Genomic DNA, 15,664 nt, shown 5'->3' on the forward strand with positions numbered 1-15,664 from the left:
ATCCCCCTGCCTGACGCCTCTGCCAATACCAGAGAGCTCTGACCTGTCACCGCGCACTTCAAACATCGTGCCGCTGCGCGCATAACTACGCGCGATGTAGTCGATTAGGCCGTGAGGCACGCCCAAGCCAGCCAAGGCGTTGGTGATAGCGCCATGGCTGACGCTGTCGAAGGCCTTCGCGAAGTCCAGCGAGGCAACGTGCATCTCGCGACGACGGGACCTGGCGTCCATTATGAGGGACGCCAGGACGGCTACATTGTCGCCGCACCCGTCATCGAAGCACCGCTGCCTTAGATCAACTAGCTTGGACTCGCGAAGCCTTTGGGCAAGGATCTTATGTAAGTGCCTCACGACCACGGAGGTAATAGAGATCGGACGGAAATCTCCCGGCAGGGAGCATTCCCCCCTCTTCGGGATGTAAACCGTCCGACTCACCAGCATCGATGCTGGGAAACCTCCGCATTGCAGCACGATGTTGAAGAGGAGAGCTTTGATAGAAGCTGGTATCGCTCTCCATATCCGTACGCCAATGCCGTCTAATCCGGGGGCCGAGTTGAGGGGCAGGTTGATGGCTGCCGCCTCCTCACAGGAGACTGGAGACCAGGTGCCACTAAGCTCCGCTTTCGGTGGAAGACGCGGAGCCGGTGCGACAGGAGCGGACTCCTGCGTTACAAACGGGCCCCAGTGCGCGGCCATCTGCCGCACACCGGGAACCACGTCCGCCTCAGTGGCACCATCCAGAATCTCCTTGGCCGCGCGCGACATGCTCGAACGGAAGAGGCACTGGACGCGCGCATACTCCGCTCGGCGGCGCGCTTTCCTACCCGGATTGACGACACGGTTTTGTACGAAAGGTCGCACACGAGGAGGCGTCGGAGGGAACACACTCGATACCCACGGGCCTAGGTCCTCGACACTCCGCTGGCCATCCAGAATTCCTGATCCGATCTGGATCAGGATATGGGACTTCCATCCCTGGATGGCCTCCACAACCGGGATGAGCGCGCGTATAGCACCGGCAAAACTGCCGTACGCATCACCCCAGCCGGGAGAAGATGGAGAAAGCGGAGGCGAGCCGGGCGACCCGTGGGGAGAGATGGCGATAAATCGAGGGGAGGCGGGAGGACTGGAGCCACCGGCCGAGAGAAACGAGCTCTCGCTCGATGATGCGGCTGCCAGATCCTCCAGTGCAGCCGCGACGAGGCGCTGGTAACCGCCGTTCTTACGCATCCCCTTGATGGCATCAAGGGTGCGATTCGGAACGACGGCTAACAGATGTTGATTCATAAACCTAACGCCTCGATTCGCGGCAAGCGCCTCCTCTCTCGCCATCATGCGCTTCTCTTCGTCGCTCCATTGGCGGTTAACCCTCTCGACGTTAACCTCCTCGTTGACGATGGTCTCGTGTGCACGTCGGCGATGGAGGCCGAGTCCGGTCTTCGTGGTGAACGCACGATCACAATGTGGGCATGGGAATTGCGGGGCTTGCGGGGAAGCAGGGACAGGGGCAGCGGGTGTTGGGCGGCGTCGTGGCCCAGCGGGCGGCCGACGAGAAGGGCCTGGAGAGGGGTCAGGGGAGGGTGGCGATGGGACGACAGGACCGGCGGCCCGAGGCTGCCGCCGGAGATTATATTAAAATATAAATAAATATAATGATCTTATTGTTTTAGTCTCAAAATTTAAGTCGCATTGGAGGATGTACCGTTAAAGAAATCGTTCGAAGAATTATGTATCGCATTTTTACCAACGAAGTTGGTATGTCCTACTCATGGGAAGGGGCAAAGAAAAAGAAAGTTTTCAAAAATTTAGCTGTGGCGTCTGTAATTCTCTGTAAGTTATTTTTATAATTTTTATTTATTAAATTATGTTTTAAAGTTTTTGTTTTTTCCAATTTTTTTTAACAAAAATAAATAATAAAGTGTTTTTAAATAAAAATATATTAAATAATATTGCTTAATGTTTTAAAAACAAGAAAACAAAAATATTTAAAATATTGTTTAAAAATATCATCATATGTATATTCATAAAAGTTGTAATCTTTGTTACTTATTTAGACATGTAAATTCTTTGAGTACATTTTATTATATATTTGTTGTATATGCATACATATATCAATATTTTGTTTATAAATTTGTATAATATTATGTACAATTATGTGTGTGTGTGTATGTATGTATGTATACACATATAAATATATTTTTTATAATATCTTGTGAAAATATTTAAATAATTACATAAAAATAAATTAAATTTTACAGCTGTTGTACGTCTTAATAAAAATACTCAAGAGTGTACAGATTCAGAAATAATAGGCTTTATAAAAGCGTGGCTTGTAAGGAGTAAGGATCGCTTTAATAATAATAAAGACAAAAATATAGCTCTTCAAATAGTTGAAGCAATTGAAAAGTCAACTAATCAGCAATGAAACAGAAATATATAATAGCGTTTTCGAGCGAGACGCATTTTGATCGCTGCGGGAGCGAATTATGTCATTGACCAATTATATCATTTCATTTTTTTTTTTGGAGAAATGGCTGTGATTGATCAATGCCGTCATAATTCGCTTCCAAAGCGATCAAAACCCGTCTCGCTCGAAAATGCTATAAGATTCAAGATTCGAAATATTTTTAAGTTTTCAGTTTTACTCCACGTTTGAGATTATGCACATATGTGTGTATATTATATTTAAAGCCCCTCGATAGTCACCGTAAAACTCTGAGTTGACGATGCCGACATTATAGTTCTGTTTCTTTCTCTCTTATGTACTGTATAGTTTTGTTTCTTTCTTTAAGAGAGAATGACAGTGAAAAATTCTTGCGTGCCATTTCGTAATTATTAGGTTTACGCTAGTATTGCGACGTGTCATATATTCATGAGACCCGTAAGATTGTCCGGAAACTGAACTGTGTAAGAAATATATTACGTGAAAGGAACATTGATTTTCCTTTCAACAGTTGTCAAACTACAAGTTTTTCTGCATTTTTTGACCTTGTTTCACACTCATTTTTCAGTTATTTATGACGTGTCAAGAGAGCAGGTCAGTTTTCGGACAATCTTTCAAGTATGCTAAAGCGATCAGTAGTGTTATTTTGTTCAAACATGTTTTTATCTAAAAATGGCACGCAAGAATTTTCGACGTGTCATTTCTCGCTTCTGATGTCATGAATCCAATATGACCGCGGTGACTACTGAGGAGCCTTAATATATTTAACATAGTGTAAATTTACGTTTTTATATTATATTTAAAATAGGATTAGATAAACATTATGTCTTTAAATTTTTGTGTTTAATATATTTTGTCGGGTTACAATTCTATTCTATTAAGTTACAATACTAAATTAAAAATATAGTATAAAGAAAAATTTATATATTTAATTATGTATTATGATAAAACAGAAAGAAGAAAAGTGCAAATAATAATGCTAGTCTGTATTATTTTATAAAACAAAATAAAGAAAGGTGCAATTTTTTTTAATTTTATGAAATAGATTTTAAAATACATCTGTTATTAACACACACATTATATTTATATTATGTATTCATATATATTTGTATTAATTATTAATACGTTTAATTTGTTTAAGAAAACACATATTGCATCGTATAAATATACTCGGCTGTTTATATATGTAAAATTATATATATTTAATTATATATATATAATTTATTATTAATTATAGTGTTTTTTATTGCAAACTTGTCTTTTTTTAATAGATTGTTGTATTAACTCTTTCCCTTTAATATATCATTCCACATGACTTTATATGTATACACACACATATGTAATAATGTCTATATACATGTATGACACATATGACTCATTCAACTAAATAAAACTACTATTGTATATTTATATCTATAACATAAAATCATTATAAAAGGCGATTTTTGGCGATCCTTTGGTATATATACCAAAAGATCGCTAAAAATCGCCTAAAATAAAAGATATATTCTATATATTCACATGTGCACATTCATATAATATAGACAAACTCACACGTATTACACTAGGCAGATCAAAAGTGCCTTTTTGTATAAATTTTGTATCGAAACACACATCATATGCATTTTTTAAATATAATATAATATGTATATACTATATATGTAGCTGGAATAATGTACATAGAAGATTCAAAATGTGTTATGTGTGTGTGTGTGTGTGTACGTGCGCGCGCGCGTAATTAGTATAGTTTATGTATTGTATACTCTGTATATACATTCTTTATATATATATATATATATATAGCTTGTATCACATATCATACCAGTAACAGCAATGCCTAATACATGAATTTATGTGCATATTATATGTTTCAATTTGTGCATTACATCATGTGTTAAAACATTCCTATCTCATTTTACATAAACTGTATTCTGATATTCATTGTCATTACTGAAAATCTATAGTATATGTGATGTTTCAGTGAATATCAGAACGTAGTTTATTTAACAAACACAGGGATAGATACATGGATTTATGCACATATTGGATTATATATATGTATGTGCATAAATTCATGCGTTAAGACATTGCTGTCCCTGATATTGTACATGCTATATATAAAGAATGTATGTACATAATATATAAATACATAAACTGTACTAATCATGCACATATGTATATACTCTGCATCTTTTATGTACATTATTACATTTACATATACATTTCAAATTCGATGTATCTACATGCATAAAAAAAGTATATACAAAAAATATACATAAATACATATACATAAAATGTACATAAATATACATCTAGGTGCATTAACCCTGTTTAATTTTCATATACATTTCACGTTTTCTGCATGTATACTGTATCAAGAAAGTATATACATGGAATATATATGTATGTGATATGTACATGTTACATATAATAATATAAGGTATGTACAGAATATACATATCATATACGTATGTATATATTTTGAACTTTCTATGTACATTAATCCGGTTTCATTTGCGCATACATTTTACATTTAATGTATGTATATTACATTAAAAAAGTATATACCTAGAATATGCAATATACATAAATGTATGTACAATGTATGTACCCAGTATATTTTTACTATCTAATGTATGTACAAATGTGTATATATATGATATGTACATGTTACATATAATAATATTGCATGTACAGAATATACATACATACAATGTACATATCATATGCATATGTATATACTTTGAACCTTCTATGTACATTAACCTGGTTTCACTTGCGCATACATTTCACATTCATTGTATGTATATTACATCAAAAAGTATATACCTGGAATATACAATATACGTAAATGTATGTACAATGTATGTACTAAGAATATTTATATGTTTTGTGGGTATTACCATGAAAAGTAACTGTGATATTTTATTCAAGGTGCAAGTTCACATTGAATATACATAACATATAAGTAAAACTGATTACAATTTGATTCTAGAAAATAAGTGCGATATGTTATTCTTAGTGCACAAAATATAATAGTTGTTTATAGAGATTTGATTTGAAATTCATACTAGCCCGTACAATGAAAAATAATTGCTCGTAATTCTAGAGTACCAATTTGTTAATGACTCAGAAAAATAACATGGCGGCCTGCTTTCAAAAAACTTTCGATGAGTAGAATAAATAATTGAAATAAGAGTTGTGAAAATTGTATAAATTAAAAACCTCCAATCTTTCTTTAGTAAAATTTCGAAATTTCGTATCAACTTCCGATATATGTATTTTCGATTCTTATCACATAACTTTGTATAAGTAACAATTTATGCAATATAGTTCAAAATAATTGAAATATATGGTATATATGTACATATATAAAATATATAATTATATTATAGTATACATATATATATATTTTATTTAATCATATATGTAAATGTTTGTATAATTGTAATAATTTTTAACGATACATTGCACATTTATTTCAATTGCAACAGCATGAATTTATATTTTTGTATGAATATTGAAAATAAAGAATGGGCCCCTCCATCGCCCATTCTCGTGAGAACGCAACCATATATTTTTCTTTGACTCTCCGATTTTAACACGACATACATATTTCTGTCTGATAATTTTTTTCTGGATGATATTTTTTGAAATGTCATGAAGCCTAGGTCAAATTAGAAACTTATTGCACTCGTTTTAATGCAGCGCTTACAGCAGCTTTTATAAAGCGCCAGAGCAGCCGATATTTTATTTTGGCGCTTACGGCAACTTTTATACAGCGCTGAAACAGTTGATGTTTTAATGTAGCGTTTACGGCAGCCTTTATACAGCGTCAGAGCAGCCGATGTTTTATTTCGGCGCTTACGGCAGCCTTTATACAGCGCCATTATTTAATCTGTTCTAAGAACAATATGTATGCCCCTTGTGCTCCTTTGGGCCATTTTTTCTTGAACACTTCCATATCATTAGAGTAATACCATTCCGATTTTGTGTCAGCTCTCAACATACACGTGTAGTGACCACGATTCATTTCTTCACCTTCGTGAAATATAGCGCTTATTACCTTGTACTTTTTTTATTAATCGTGATATTACTCGTCGGCACGGCGTTAATCCGATTGTTGATAATTTTTTTAGAAGCACCGTTTACAAAAGTATATAAATTGAGCTGTATTACTACGACGGATAAAGTTGATTCGATTACGGTTTTCCTTTTCAACACGGTACCCTTACATTCGTTACAATTGCCGTTTATCGTTTCCCATTTAGAAAATTCTACATTAATCAAACTTTGTAGAGTGACACCTTTTTTCCTTTTTAATGTCGAATGTATAGGTAATATTAACAAACTACTGCTTTCCAGCTTAGTTACATTGTAATTACATTTGACATTCGAGCAACATGTTACGTGCTTTAATTCGAGTTCTAATACATCATTGATGTCGGAATACGTCGACATTAGAGCCGTAAAAAATTCCGAAACATCTTGTTGTGTTCGTTCTTCGAAGCGTTTTCCGACAGATCTTCTAACCGCTTGAATGTTGCAATATTTACGTTCACCATACGCGCAGATAGCATCAGTCAATGCATTCGATGCTTTATTTTTCAGTATTTGTTGCCTAATACGTACGCAATAAACGCACATTGTAATATTACATTAGCGTAACACGAAACAGCATCGTTATTGCAAAGGCCATATATTTTCCACGTAACTATACTTTCTGGTTCCTCACAATCATAATTCTGCACATCATCAATGATATTAGGGATAGCCCATCGACGATCGTACATTTTCACAACCTTTTTCGCGGACGGATTGATTTGTGGCAGTTCAGATTTGAATATAGATCTCAGTCGATTATATTCTACAATGGCTCTCGAGTTTGCTTTAACTGATGCTGGATTGAAATTTATCAAATATAGGCCTTCCAATTTACTTACTCGTGACAAACCTACATAGGCTTGACCATCACTTAATACAGTCGTTCCTAAATCCATCATTGCATTGTTACATGTAATTCCTTGACTTTTGTGTATAGTTATTCCATAACTGAGAGACAATGAAAATTGTTTCCGATGTACCACTAATTTGTGGAATACTTCAAATTTAATATCTACTTTCGTTATTGCGATTTCTTTGTTATCCAAAATAACTATTTTGATGGAATCAATACGATTGCCGTCAGCAGAGCGATTAACTGCAACTACATTGCCTATCGTTCCATTGACAAGTCCCAAAGTTACGTCAATGTTTCGTCGAATCATCACTTTAGCGCCAATTTTAATCGCTATTACTCTTTCAATGCCAGCTGTTTCAGACACTTTATCATCTTTGTCTTCTAAAATTTTATGCCCCTTTTTTTTATTGCTGGAGCACAGTCGACATCATCTTCTGCTATCAGTAGAATTTCATCGCTGTCGATTTTATCGAGCATTGCTGTGTTCAAAACCTTGCACAATCAACACGTGGGCAATAAACAAATTGTATCAATCGGTAATTGATTCATATAAGTGCAAAGTTCATTCAATCTTTCGTCGCAACTACTTTTTTTAAAATTGATTTTTCTAGACTGAAGAACATTGATGTCAGAATCCGTTACTAAACCTATTCGTATTCTAGAAAGTATATCACGATATGTATTATCGCATCTTTGTCGCATATTAATCAAAAGTTCGTCATACTCGAACAATCTCCACAAATCACATCCACCCATGGTACCTAAATACTTCTGAATCTCTGATCGAGACATTTTAACAAACGAAAATTGTCCTTTTACAGGAGGAAGCTGCAACAAGTCCCCAAACAGGAGAATGTGTTTTCTGCCAAAGAAACCATCATCTGTATCTGTCATATCAAAGATTTCACATAATCGTAGTGTATAAACTTTCACTTGAAAACGATTTACGTACTATCCGTTATAAACCGAACTGTTACTTTAGCTGGAGACGTCGGAATGTTGAGACTCGAGAAAAGGAAAGGTTTCGATAAATTCGTTCTTTATTAAGAGAAACGCTCTCGACAAGAATCCAATACAGACTGACTGTTCTGACCGACAATGTATATCGAAGGATACAACTCGATAATATTTTGGTTCGGAGGAGGGGTATCAGCTTGCCTTGCGTGTTTGTGAGATCGAGCGCGTGTATGTAAGTACACGTGATACAGTAGCGGTATGGCACAAGGGGAATGACAGACAGATTTCAATTTTTTGTCCAAACATTCCGCCCGCCTTGTCAAGACCATAATGACAACTAAACGTCAGTCGAGTTCCTTTGATTCTCACTGTTTTGTAACGTTCGGTAAAAGGCACAATTTTACGATCGGTCGTTTTAGAGTAGTGGTAGCAGTTTTTACTGTAGTTACTCTGACTAGTCCGTCTGAGCCGGGATGCGTTTCGATTATCCGCGCGAGGGGCCATTTGGTCGGAGGGAAGCGTTCGTCCTTGACTATTACTAGGCTGCCCTCTTGAAACTTTTCTTGTTTTCGATGCCACTTGGATGATGTCTGGAGCTCGTGTAGATATTCCGACGACCAACGTCGCCAAAATGATTCTGTCATTTGACGAAGCATTTGTAATCGTGATAGTCGATTTTGAGGTAGATCGATGAGGGATGGTTCAGGAACGGCTGTGAGAGAGTTCCCGACGAGGAAGTGTCCTGGTGTTAAGGCGACGGAGTCAGAAGGATCGTCTGAGAGGGCCGAGAGCGGGCGCGAATTCAAGATTGCTTCGATTTGAATCAATAGTGTTGACAATTCTTCATAGGTGAGCAGGGTCTCGCCGATCACTCGACGGAGGTGATGTTTGACGGATTTTACTCCGGCCTCCCATTTTCCGCCAAAATGTGGAGCCGAAGGAGGGTTAAAGCTCCACTTTACTCCATCGTTGGCGAGAATGTTAGCAATGTGAGCCCATTCCTTAGAGGAAGCGGTGAACAATTTTTTCAACTCGGAAGCTGCGCCGACGAAATTGGTCCCACAGTCGCTCGTGATTGTTGAGCATAGGCCTCTTCGTCCGGTGAATCGTTTGTAAGCAGCTAGAAATCCATCAGTTGAGTAGTCGGTAGCTACTTCTAGATGAACAGCTGAAGTACTAAAACAAACAAAAATTATAAAGTATCCCTTGACTGTCTTCGCTCCGCGTCCACGGAATGACTTTAGAGTCAAAGGACCGGCATAATCGACTCCGGTATTGAAGAATGGTCGACATGGAGTGACACGAGAAGCTGGAAGTTGTCCGATGAGTTGTTGACTGGCGGCGGCGCGATGACGGGCACACGTAATACAGTTATGGATGAATGAGCGAATAGGAGTTCGTCCACCGATAATCCAAAACTTATGCCGTATTAACGATAACGTCAGCTGCGGTCCGCCGTGTAATGAGCGCCTGTGATAGTAATCAATTATGAGCGTTGTTAGTCGAGAATCTCGTGGTAAGATGAGCGGATGTTTTTCTGATGGCTCCAGTTGAGAGAAGTGAAGTCTTCCACGTAGCCTGAGATGTCCGGTTTCGTCTAGGACAGGAGAGAGCTTCAGTAGGGAACTTGAGGGAGAGAGTTGCTTGTTGTTTCTCAATGTTCGGAATTCTTTCGAAAAGTAGGCTTGTTGAGTTAATTTTACCCACAGTAGTAATGCGGATTCTAACTCGGAAGGCGTCAGGACCGCTTGATGTGGTCTATGTGCTGTGGATTTTCGGAAGCGCTCAAACGCCCGTAGGAGCCAGGCTGTGGTGCGTAGAAGCGAGGTGAGCGAAGAGTATCTTTCGATGAGATCTCCGAGGTCAACTTCTGGTTTTTCGTTAGCGAGGGTACAAGAGACAGGACGCTCTTCTAGATTTATTGTTGATTCGATCTTTGGAGTCAGGGATGGCCAAGATGAAGAGTGATGTTGTAGCCAAGAGGGTCCCTTCCACCAGAGCTGAGCATGCGGAAGCGAGTGGGGAGGTATTCCTCGAGATGCTAGGTCCGCTGGGTTTTCCGTTCCGGAGACATGATGCCAGCGAGAATTCGAGAGCTCTTGAATGAAAGAGACTCGATTCTGAACGAAATCTTTCCAACGTGATGGGTGACCTTTGATCCATGTTAGAGCGACCGTAGAGTCGATCCAGAGATGAGTTGACGTGTGATGAATTTGGAGCACGTTGCGAATTTTGAATACTAGTCGGACGAGGATTACGGCAGCTGAGAGCTCGAGGCGCGGAATCGTCATGCGTTTCAGAGGTGCTACTTTGGTTTTGGCGCTGATAAGGGTGACATAGATGTCGTCGAATTCGTTTATGACGCGCAGATAGACCACAGCAGCGATGGCGTTCTGTGATGCATCTGAGAATCCGTGGAGTTCGATCGCGAGGGATGACGTAGTTATGCCGACCCAGCGTGGGATTGAGATCGTTGTCACGTTTTCGAGTTGTTGAGTGAAATTGATCCAGCGCGATTTGAGGTTTTCGGGAAGCTCTTCATCCCAATCAAGGCGAATTGCCCAGAGCTCTTGCATGAACATCTTAGCGACAATGACGATTGGCGCCAGCCATCCGAGCGGATCGAACATGCTCGCAGTGAAGGAGAGCACTGACCGCTTCGTCAGGGATCCAGCTGGTGGTGGCGATGGTGCTGAGAACACGAAGCGATCGGATTGTTGATGCCATTGTACACCGAGTGTATGATGTATCGTTCGATCGTCGACTGAGAGGATTGGAGATGACGCTTGATCTTGATGAGGAATGTCAGCTAGAACTTCAGGGTCGTTGGAGATCCATTTTCTGAGATGGAACCCGCCAGCTATGAGGGATTCGTTTAGTTGGTTGATCTGTGTTTTAGCTTCAGATATACTTGATGCGCCGGAGAGAACGTCGTCCACATAGGTATCGCGGCGTAAGATTTCGGCAGCAAGCGCCCGCGGAGAATCTGATTCGAAAGCGAGTTGCTGCAGGCAACGCAGAGCGAGATACGGAGCACACGCGAGACCGTATGTTACTGTGCACAGATGATATTCTTGCGGAGTCTCACTCGGGTCGTTTCGCCAAAGGATTTTTTGTAGTGGCCAGTCGTCTTCGTGAACGCGAATTTGACGATACATTTTTTCGATGTCAGCTGCGAACACGTATTGATGTCTGCGCCATCGAATGAGAATGTCTGAGAGATCGGTTTGCAGTTTCGGACCGACATGAAGCACGTCATTTAGTGAAAAACCGAGAGTCGTTTTCTGCAAACCGTTGAACACTACGCGTAGTTTCGTTGTCGCGCTAGTTTCGCGAGTAACGTCGCGATGCGGCAGGAAGAACTCGCGTTGGTGACACTTTTCGGATGAGTTGTGAATCCGCATGTGATCGAGATCGTGGTATTCGCGTAAAAAGTCGCTGTAAGCTGATTTGAGGGACGGATTCGAGTTGAACCGGCGTTCCATTCGGAGGAGAGCGTTCTGAGCGAACGTGCGAGAGTCACCAAAATCACTTATGTTCCTTTTGAGAGGGAGCCGAACCACGAATCGTCCTTGTATGTCGCGAGAGTGAGTCGATTCGAAATGAGTTTCGCATTGAGATTCTTCTGGCGTGAGCGGGACTTGAGGTCGAGGGATTATTTCTTCTTGAGACCAGAAGCGTTGTAAGAGATCGAGCAGTTCGGAGTCAAGCGAGCATTGCATTCCATTGAGAGAGTAGTCGTCTTCGATGGAGGCTTCACTAGTTGAAAGCGGGCCTGATAAAATCCACCCAAGAGCTGTGTTTTGAGCAATGGGTGCTCCGATAGGTCCGCAGCAAAGACCTTGTTTGAGGACTTGAGCATAAACTATTGATCCGAGTACTAGGTCAATCTTTCCGGGCGTGGCAAAGTTTGGATCCGCGAGCTGAAGATTTTGAATATGCGGCCACTGTTTATATTCGAGTTGAGCGGGTGGAATATATGCCGTCAATTTCGGTAAAACGAGAGCGTCAATTTCGAAATAGATCGATGAATCATACAGTGAGGCGATACGGAGTTGTACGATGCCGTTTGAAACGCTGTTTCGTTGAGCACCGATACCGACAATTGGGATAGCCGCGGAGCGACGCGGGAGCTTTAGTGATTGAGCAGCGGATTCAGAGATGAATGACACTTCTGATCCTTGGTCTAGTAACGCTCGAAGTTGCGATGATTGATCGTGTCGAGATAGAACTCTTACTACGGCGGTAGCTAACAGAGCAGGGGCGCGACGCCTGGTTCTTGATTGCAAGAGATGGCTTGAAGCTTGATAGTCTTGGGATTGGTTGATGTTGAGCTGGTTAGTGTGCTTTGCTTCTTGAAGAGTACTTGCGTGAGCGGTTGGTTGAGCCGCTGAGATGGACGCTGCGGGAGTTATGTTCGCGACGGTATCGCTGTTGCTGTTCGGTGCGTGAAACGTTGTGTGGTGTTGCTTTCGACAGATTCGGCAGCGTTTTGTATTGCGACATATTTTTAACTGATGAGGCCCAAGGCAATTGAAACAGAGATTCTTCAATAGGACTAACCCTCGTCGTTGGTCGTATGGCTTCTCTAGATATTTGGAACACGACGAAAGGTAGTGTCCCGCGGCGCACAACACACACTTTTGTTCCGGCGCGGTAGCGATATATGATCGTGCGCCTGAAGGTCGCGAGGTCGACGAATTTATTTGTTGTTTTCGAGGCAGCGATCTTTCGAGAGCTTCGAGCGTGTAGATGCGGCTGATTAGGAAGGTCTCGAAGTCCGCGAACGAGGGCGGATCTGTTTTGGCTCCTAGTGAGTCTTCCCATCTCTTCAGCGATTCGGCATCAAGCTTTCGAACCATTAAAAAAACGATAATGAGGTCCCACTGTTTTACGGGACAACCGAGAGTTTCGAGCGCGCCGATGGCTTCCTTAGTATCGCCAAGGAGCCGTTTGATATCGGCTGCGTTTTCTGTTTTTATTCTTCGGGTCGCGAGGAGGCACGTTAGTTGAGCGTCGATAAGAATTCGATTATTTTCATATCAAGAGATGAGATTTTCCCACGCGCGAGTGAAGTTTTCACCAGTCATTGCGATGTTTTTTAGATGTTGTGAAGGTTCGCCAGAAAGGCTCATTTTGAGATAATGGAGTTTTTCAATTTCTGAGAGCTCGGAATTGTCTATGATAATTGACGTGAAAAGATCCCGGAAGTGACTCCACTCTGAGTAGTCGCCTGAGAACTTCGGTATGTCGATGCGCGGTAGCCGTCGAGATCGCGACCCGGTAGATGTGCTCAACGATGCTTCGGCGGCAGATATATTTTGAGGAACTGGTGGAGCTAGGCTTTCGAGGATGTTGAGCATGTAGCCGTGTGCGTCTATGAAAGCTTCTTCGCACATGGAATAGAGATCATCTTTGAAGTACGGCAGTGTCTTTTGTTCGGGGGTGATCGAGGTGAAGAGATTCTCGTCGTGAGCTTGAAATTTATCCCAATTAACCCTTAATGCTTCAATGCGACTCTGCACATTGCCGCGATTTATTCGGGACGGTCCGAGTTTTTTCAGATTTTCGACCGAACGCGTGATAAGGCCGAATAGGACGTGTTGACGTTCCATGATCTTCTCGATCGAGGCCATTATTCGGACGAATCAGTTGGGGTTCGAATAGGGATCTCACACTAAATACCCTTTTTCGGTACGGAGGTGGCGTACACTGAAACTGCACTCGCTATTTCCTTTCGGAGGTACTGATGCGACTTTTTTAATGTTCGATACGATTCTTGAGGAGTCTCAAATTTCCGGTGGATTTTCGCCGAGAAAGTCACTCGCGACGAACTTTCGGCGATCCGGCTCGAAGGACCATGTATAAACTTTCACTTGAAAACGATTTACGTACTATCCGTTATAAACCGAACTGTTACTTTAGCTGGAGACGTCGGAATGTTGAGACTCGAGAAAAGGAAAGGTTTCGATAAATTCGTTCTTTATTAAGAGAAACGCTCTCGACAAGAATCCAATACAGACTGACTGTTCTGACCGACAATGTATATCGAAGGATACAACTCGATAATATTTTGGTTCGGAGGAGGGGTATCAGCTTGCCTTGCGTGTTTGTGAGATCGAGCGCGTGTATGTAAGTACACGTGATACAGTAGCGGTATGGCACAAGGGGAATGACAGACAGATTTCAATTTTTTGTCCAAACACGTAGATTGATAAACATAAGTGTCACATTTGAAATCATGGATACTTCATCGATTATGAATAATTCGACATTCTTTAACTTGTCTCTCAAAGTTTTCAAGACCATGTCTGACAATTGCGTATATTTTGGTGTAGATTCATGACTAACGGGTAGTTGAAACATTCTATGGATTGTCAAGCCATCGATATTGAATGCTGCGATACCCGTGGGAGCAGATATGGCAGTCGTTTTTTCCAAATTTATTCTGATCCAATGTTTAATCGTTTCAATTAGAAAACTTTTCCCTGTACCACCCTCGCCACTTACGTACAGTCGCAGAATCTGATTCTTATCTTGTAAAACTTGGCATACTCCATCAAAGACTTTTTTCTGGTCTTCGTTCAATTGCGACATCATTTGCGATAAATCAATCGGGTCGTCAATCTTACCAAAATCTTCCAGATCTTTCATCGCGTCGTCAGCTTCTATCGGATTACAATCCAGTTCATCGTCATCGGATTTGTCTCTGTCTGCTGTTTTCAGATCATTTTCGCGCTTCTCGATTAATTCAGCAACGTTCTCAAAAGCTTTCTGTATTTCTTCGAGCCTTTCGTGATATTTCATTACCTTCGTTAAAACAGACTCTGAATTCTTAAAGGCATCCGTGTAAGTCTCGAATGTACCTTTGAGTTCACTCAAATCTCTCCATGGTTTGAACAGAAGAAGCAGCGAGTAAAAGTATTTTTCGGGCTCAGTTTTTATATTAAATCGATAATGGTTAATTAAATAACTAACCCTTTTTTCGTTTTTTTAAAAATAAACCCGATGCCAGTTTGTAACACTTGACTTCGTCATTATTTGGCATCTGTTTCGTAATTTCCCAGAATCTGGCAAAATCGTACAAATTCAATGATTCTAATTCCTGAGGTCTATTTGGATAGTAATCATCGATGAGTGACGAACAGTAAATATTCGTAGAATTTTCATCGAGAGCTTTAATTTCATTAAATGTTTTAACTTTTCTATTTCTCACCTCATTAACATCGATCCATTTGACCACGGTATCATTATCCGTACCGTACAAGGGATTCCCTAATAGTGTATCCGCAGCTTCTAAAGCA

The 15,664-nt window shown here is 40.7% G+C and overlaps 2 protein-coding genes across 2 annotated transcripts; both read right to left on the minus strand.

Annotated features, from left to right (window-relative positions):
• Window positions 1-8,725: 8,725 nt before the first annotated feature.
• On the minus strand, window positions 8,726-13,222 carry LOC114946224 (uncharacterized). Its single transcript, XM_029322673.2, has one exon. It carries the CDS (start codon window positions 13,220-13,222, stop codon window positions 8,726-8,728), a length of 4,497 nt encoding a protein of 1,498 aa, XP_029178506.2.
• Window positions 13,223-13,402: 180 nt separating this feature from the next.
• LOC114946225 (uncharacterized) lies at window positions 13,403-13,996 on the minus strand. The gene has a single exon (XM_029322675.2). The coding sequence runs from the start codon at window positions 13,994-13,996 to the stop codon at window positions 13,403-13,405; it is 594 nt and encodes a 197-aa protein (XP_029178508.1).
• Between the last annotated feature and the right edge of the window lie 1,668 nt (window positions 13,997-15,664).

This window comes from Nylanderia fulva, unplaced genomic scaffold (assembly GCF_048542155.1).
Source record: "Nylanderia fulva isolate GAGA-0341 unplaced genomic scaffold, ASM4854215v1 Scaffold297, whole genome shotgun sequence".
Taxonomy (NCBI): domain Eukaryota; kingdom Metazoa; phylum Arthropoda; class Insecta; order Hymenoptera; family Formicidae; genus Nylanderia; species Nylanderia fulva.

Coding starts and splice junctions, on each gene's coding strand:
- LOC114946225 (XM_029322675.2), bottom strand. CDS start 13,996: ATGGCCTCGATCGAGAAGATCATGGAACGTCAACACGTCCTATTCGGC.
- LOC114946224 (XM_029322673.2), bottom strand. CDS start 13,222: ATGGTTCGAAAGCTTGATGCCGAATCGCTGAAGAGATGGGAAGACTCA.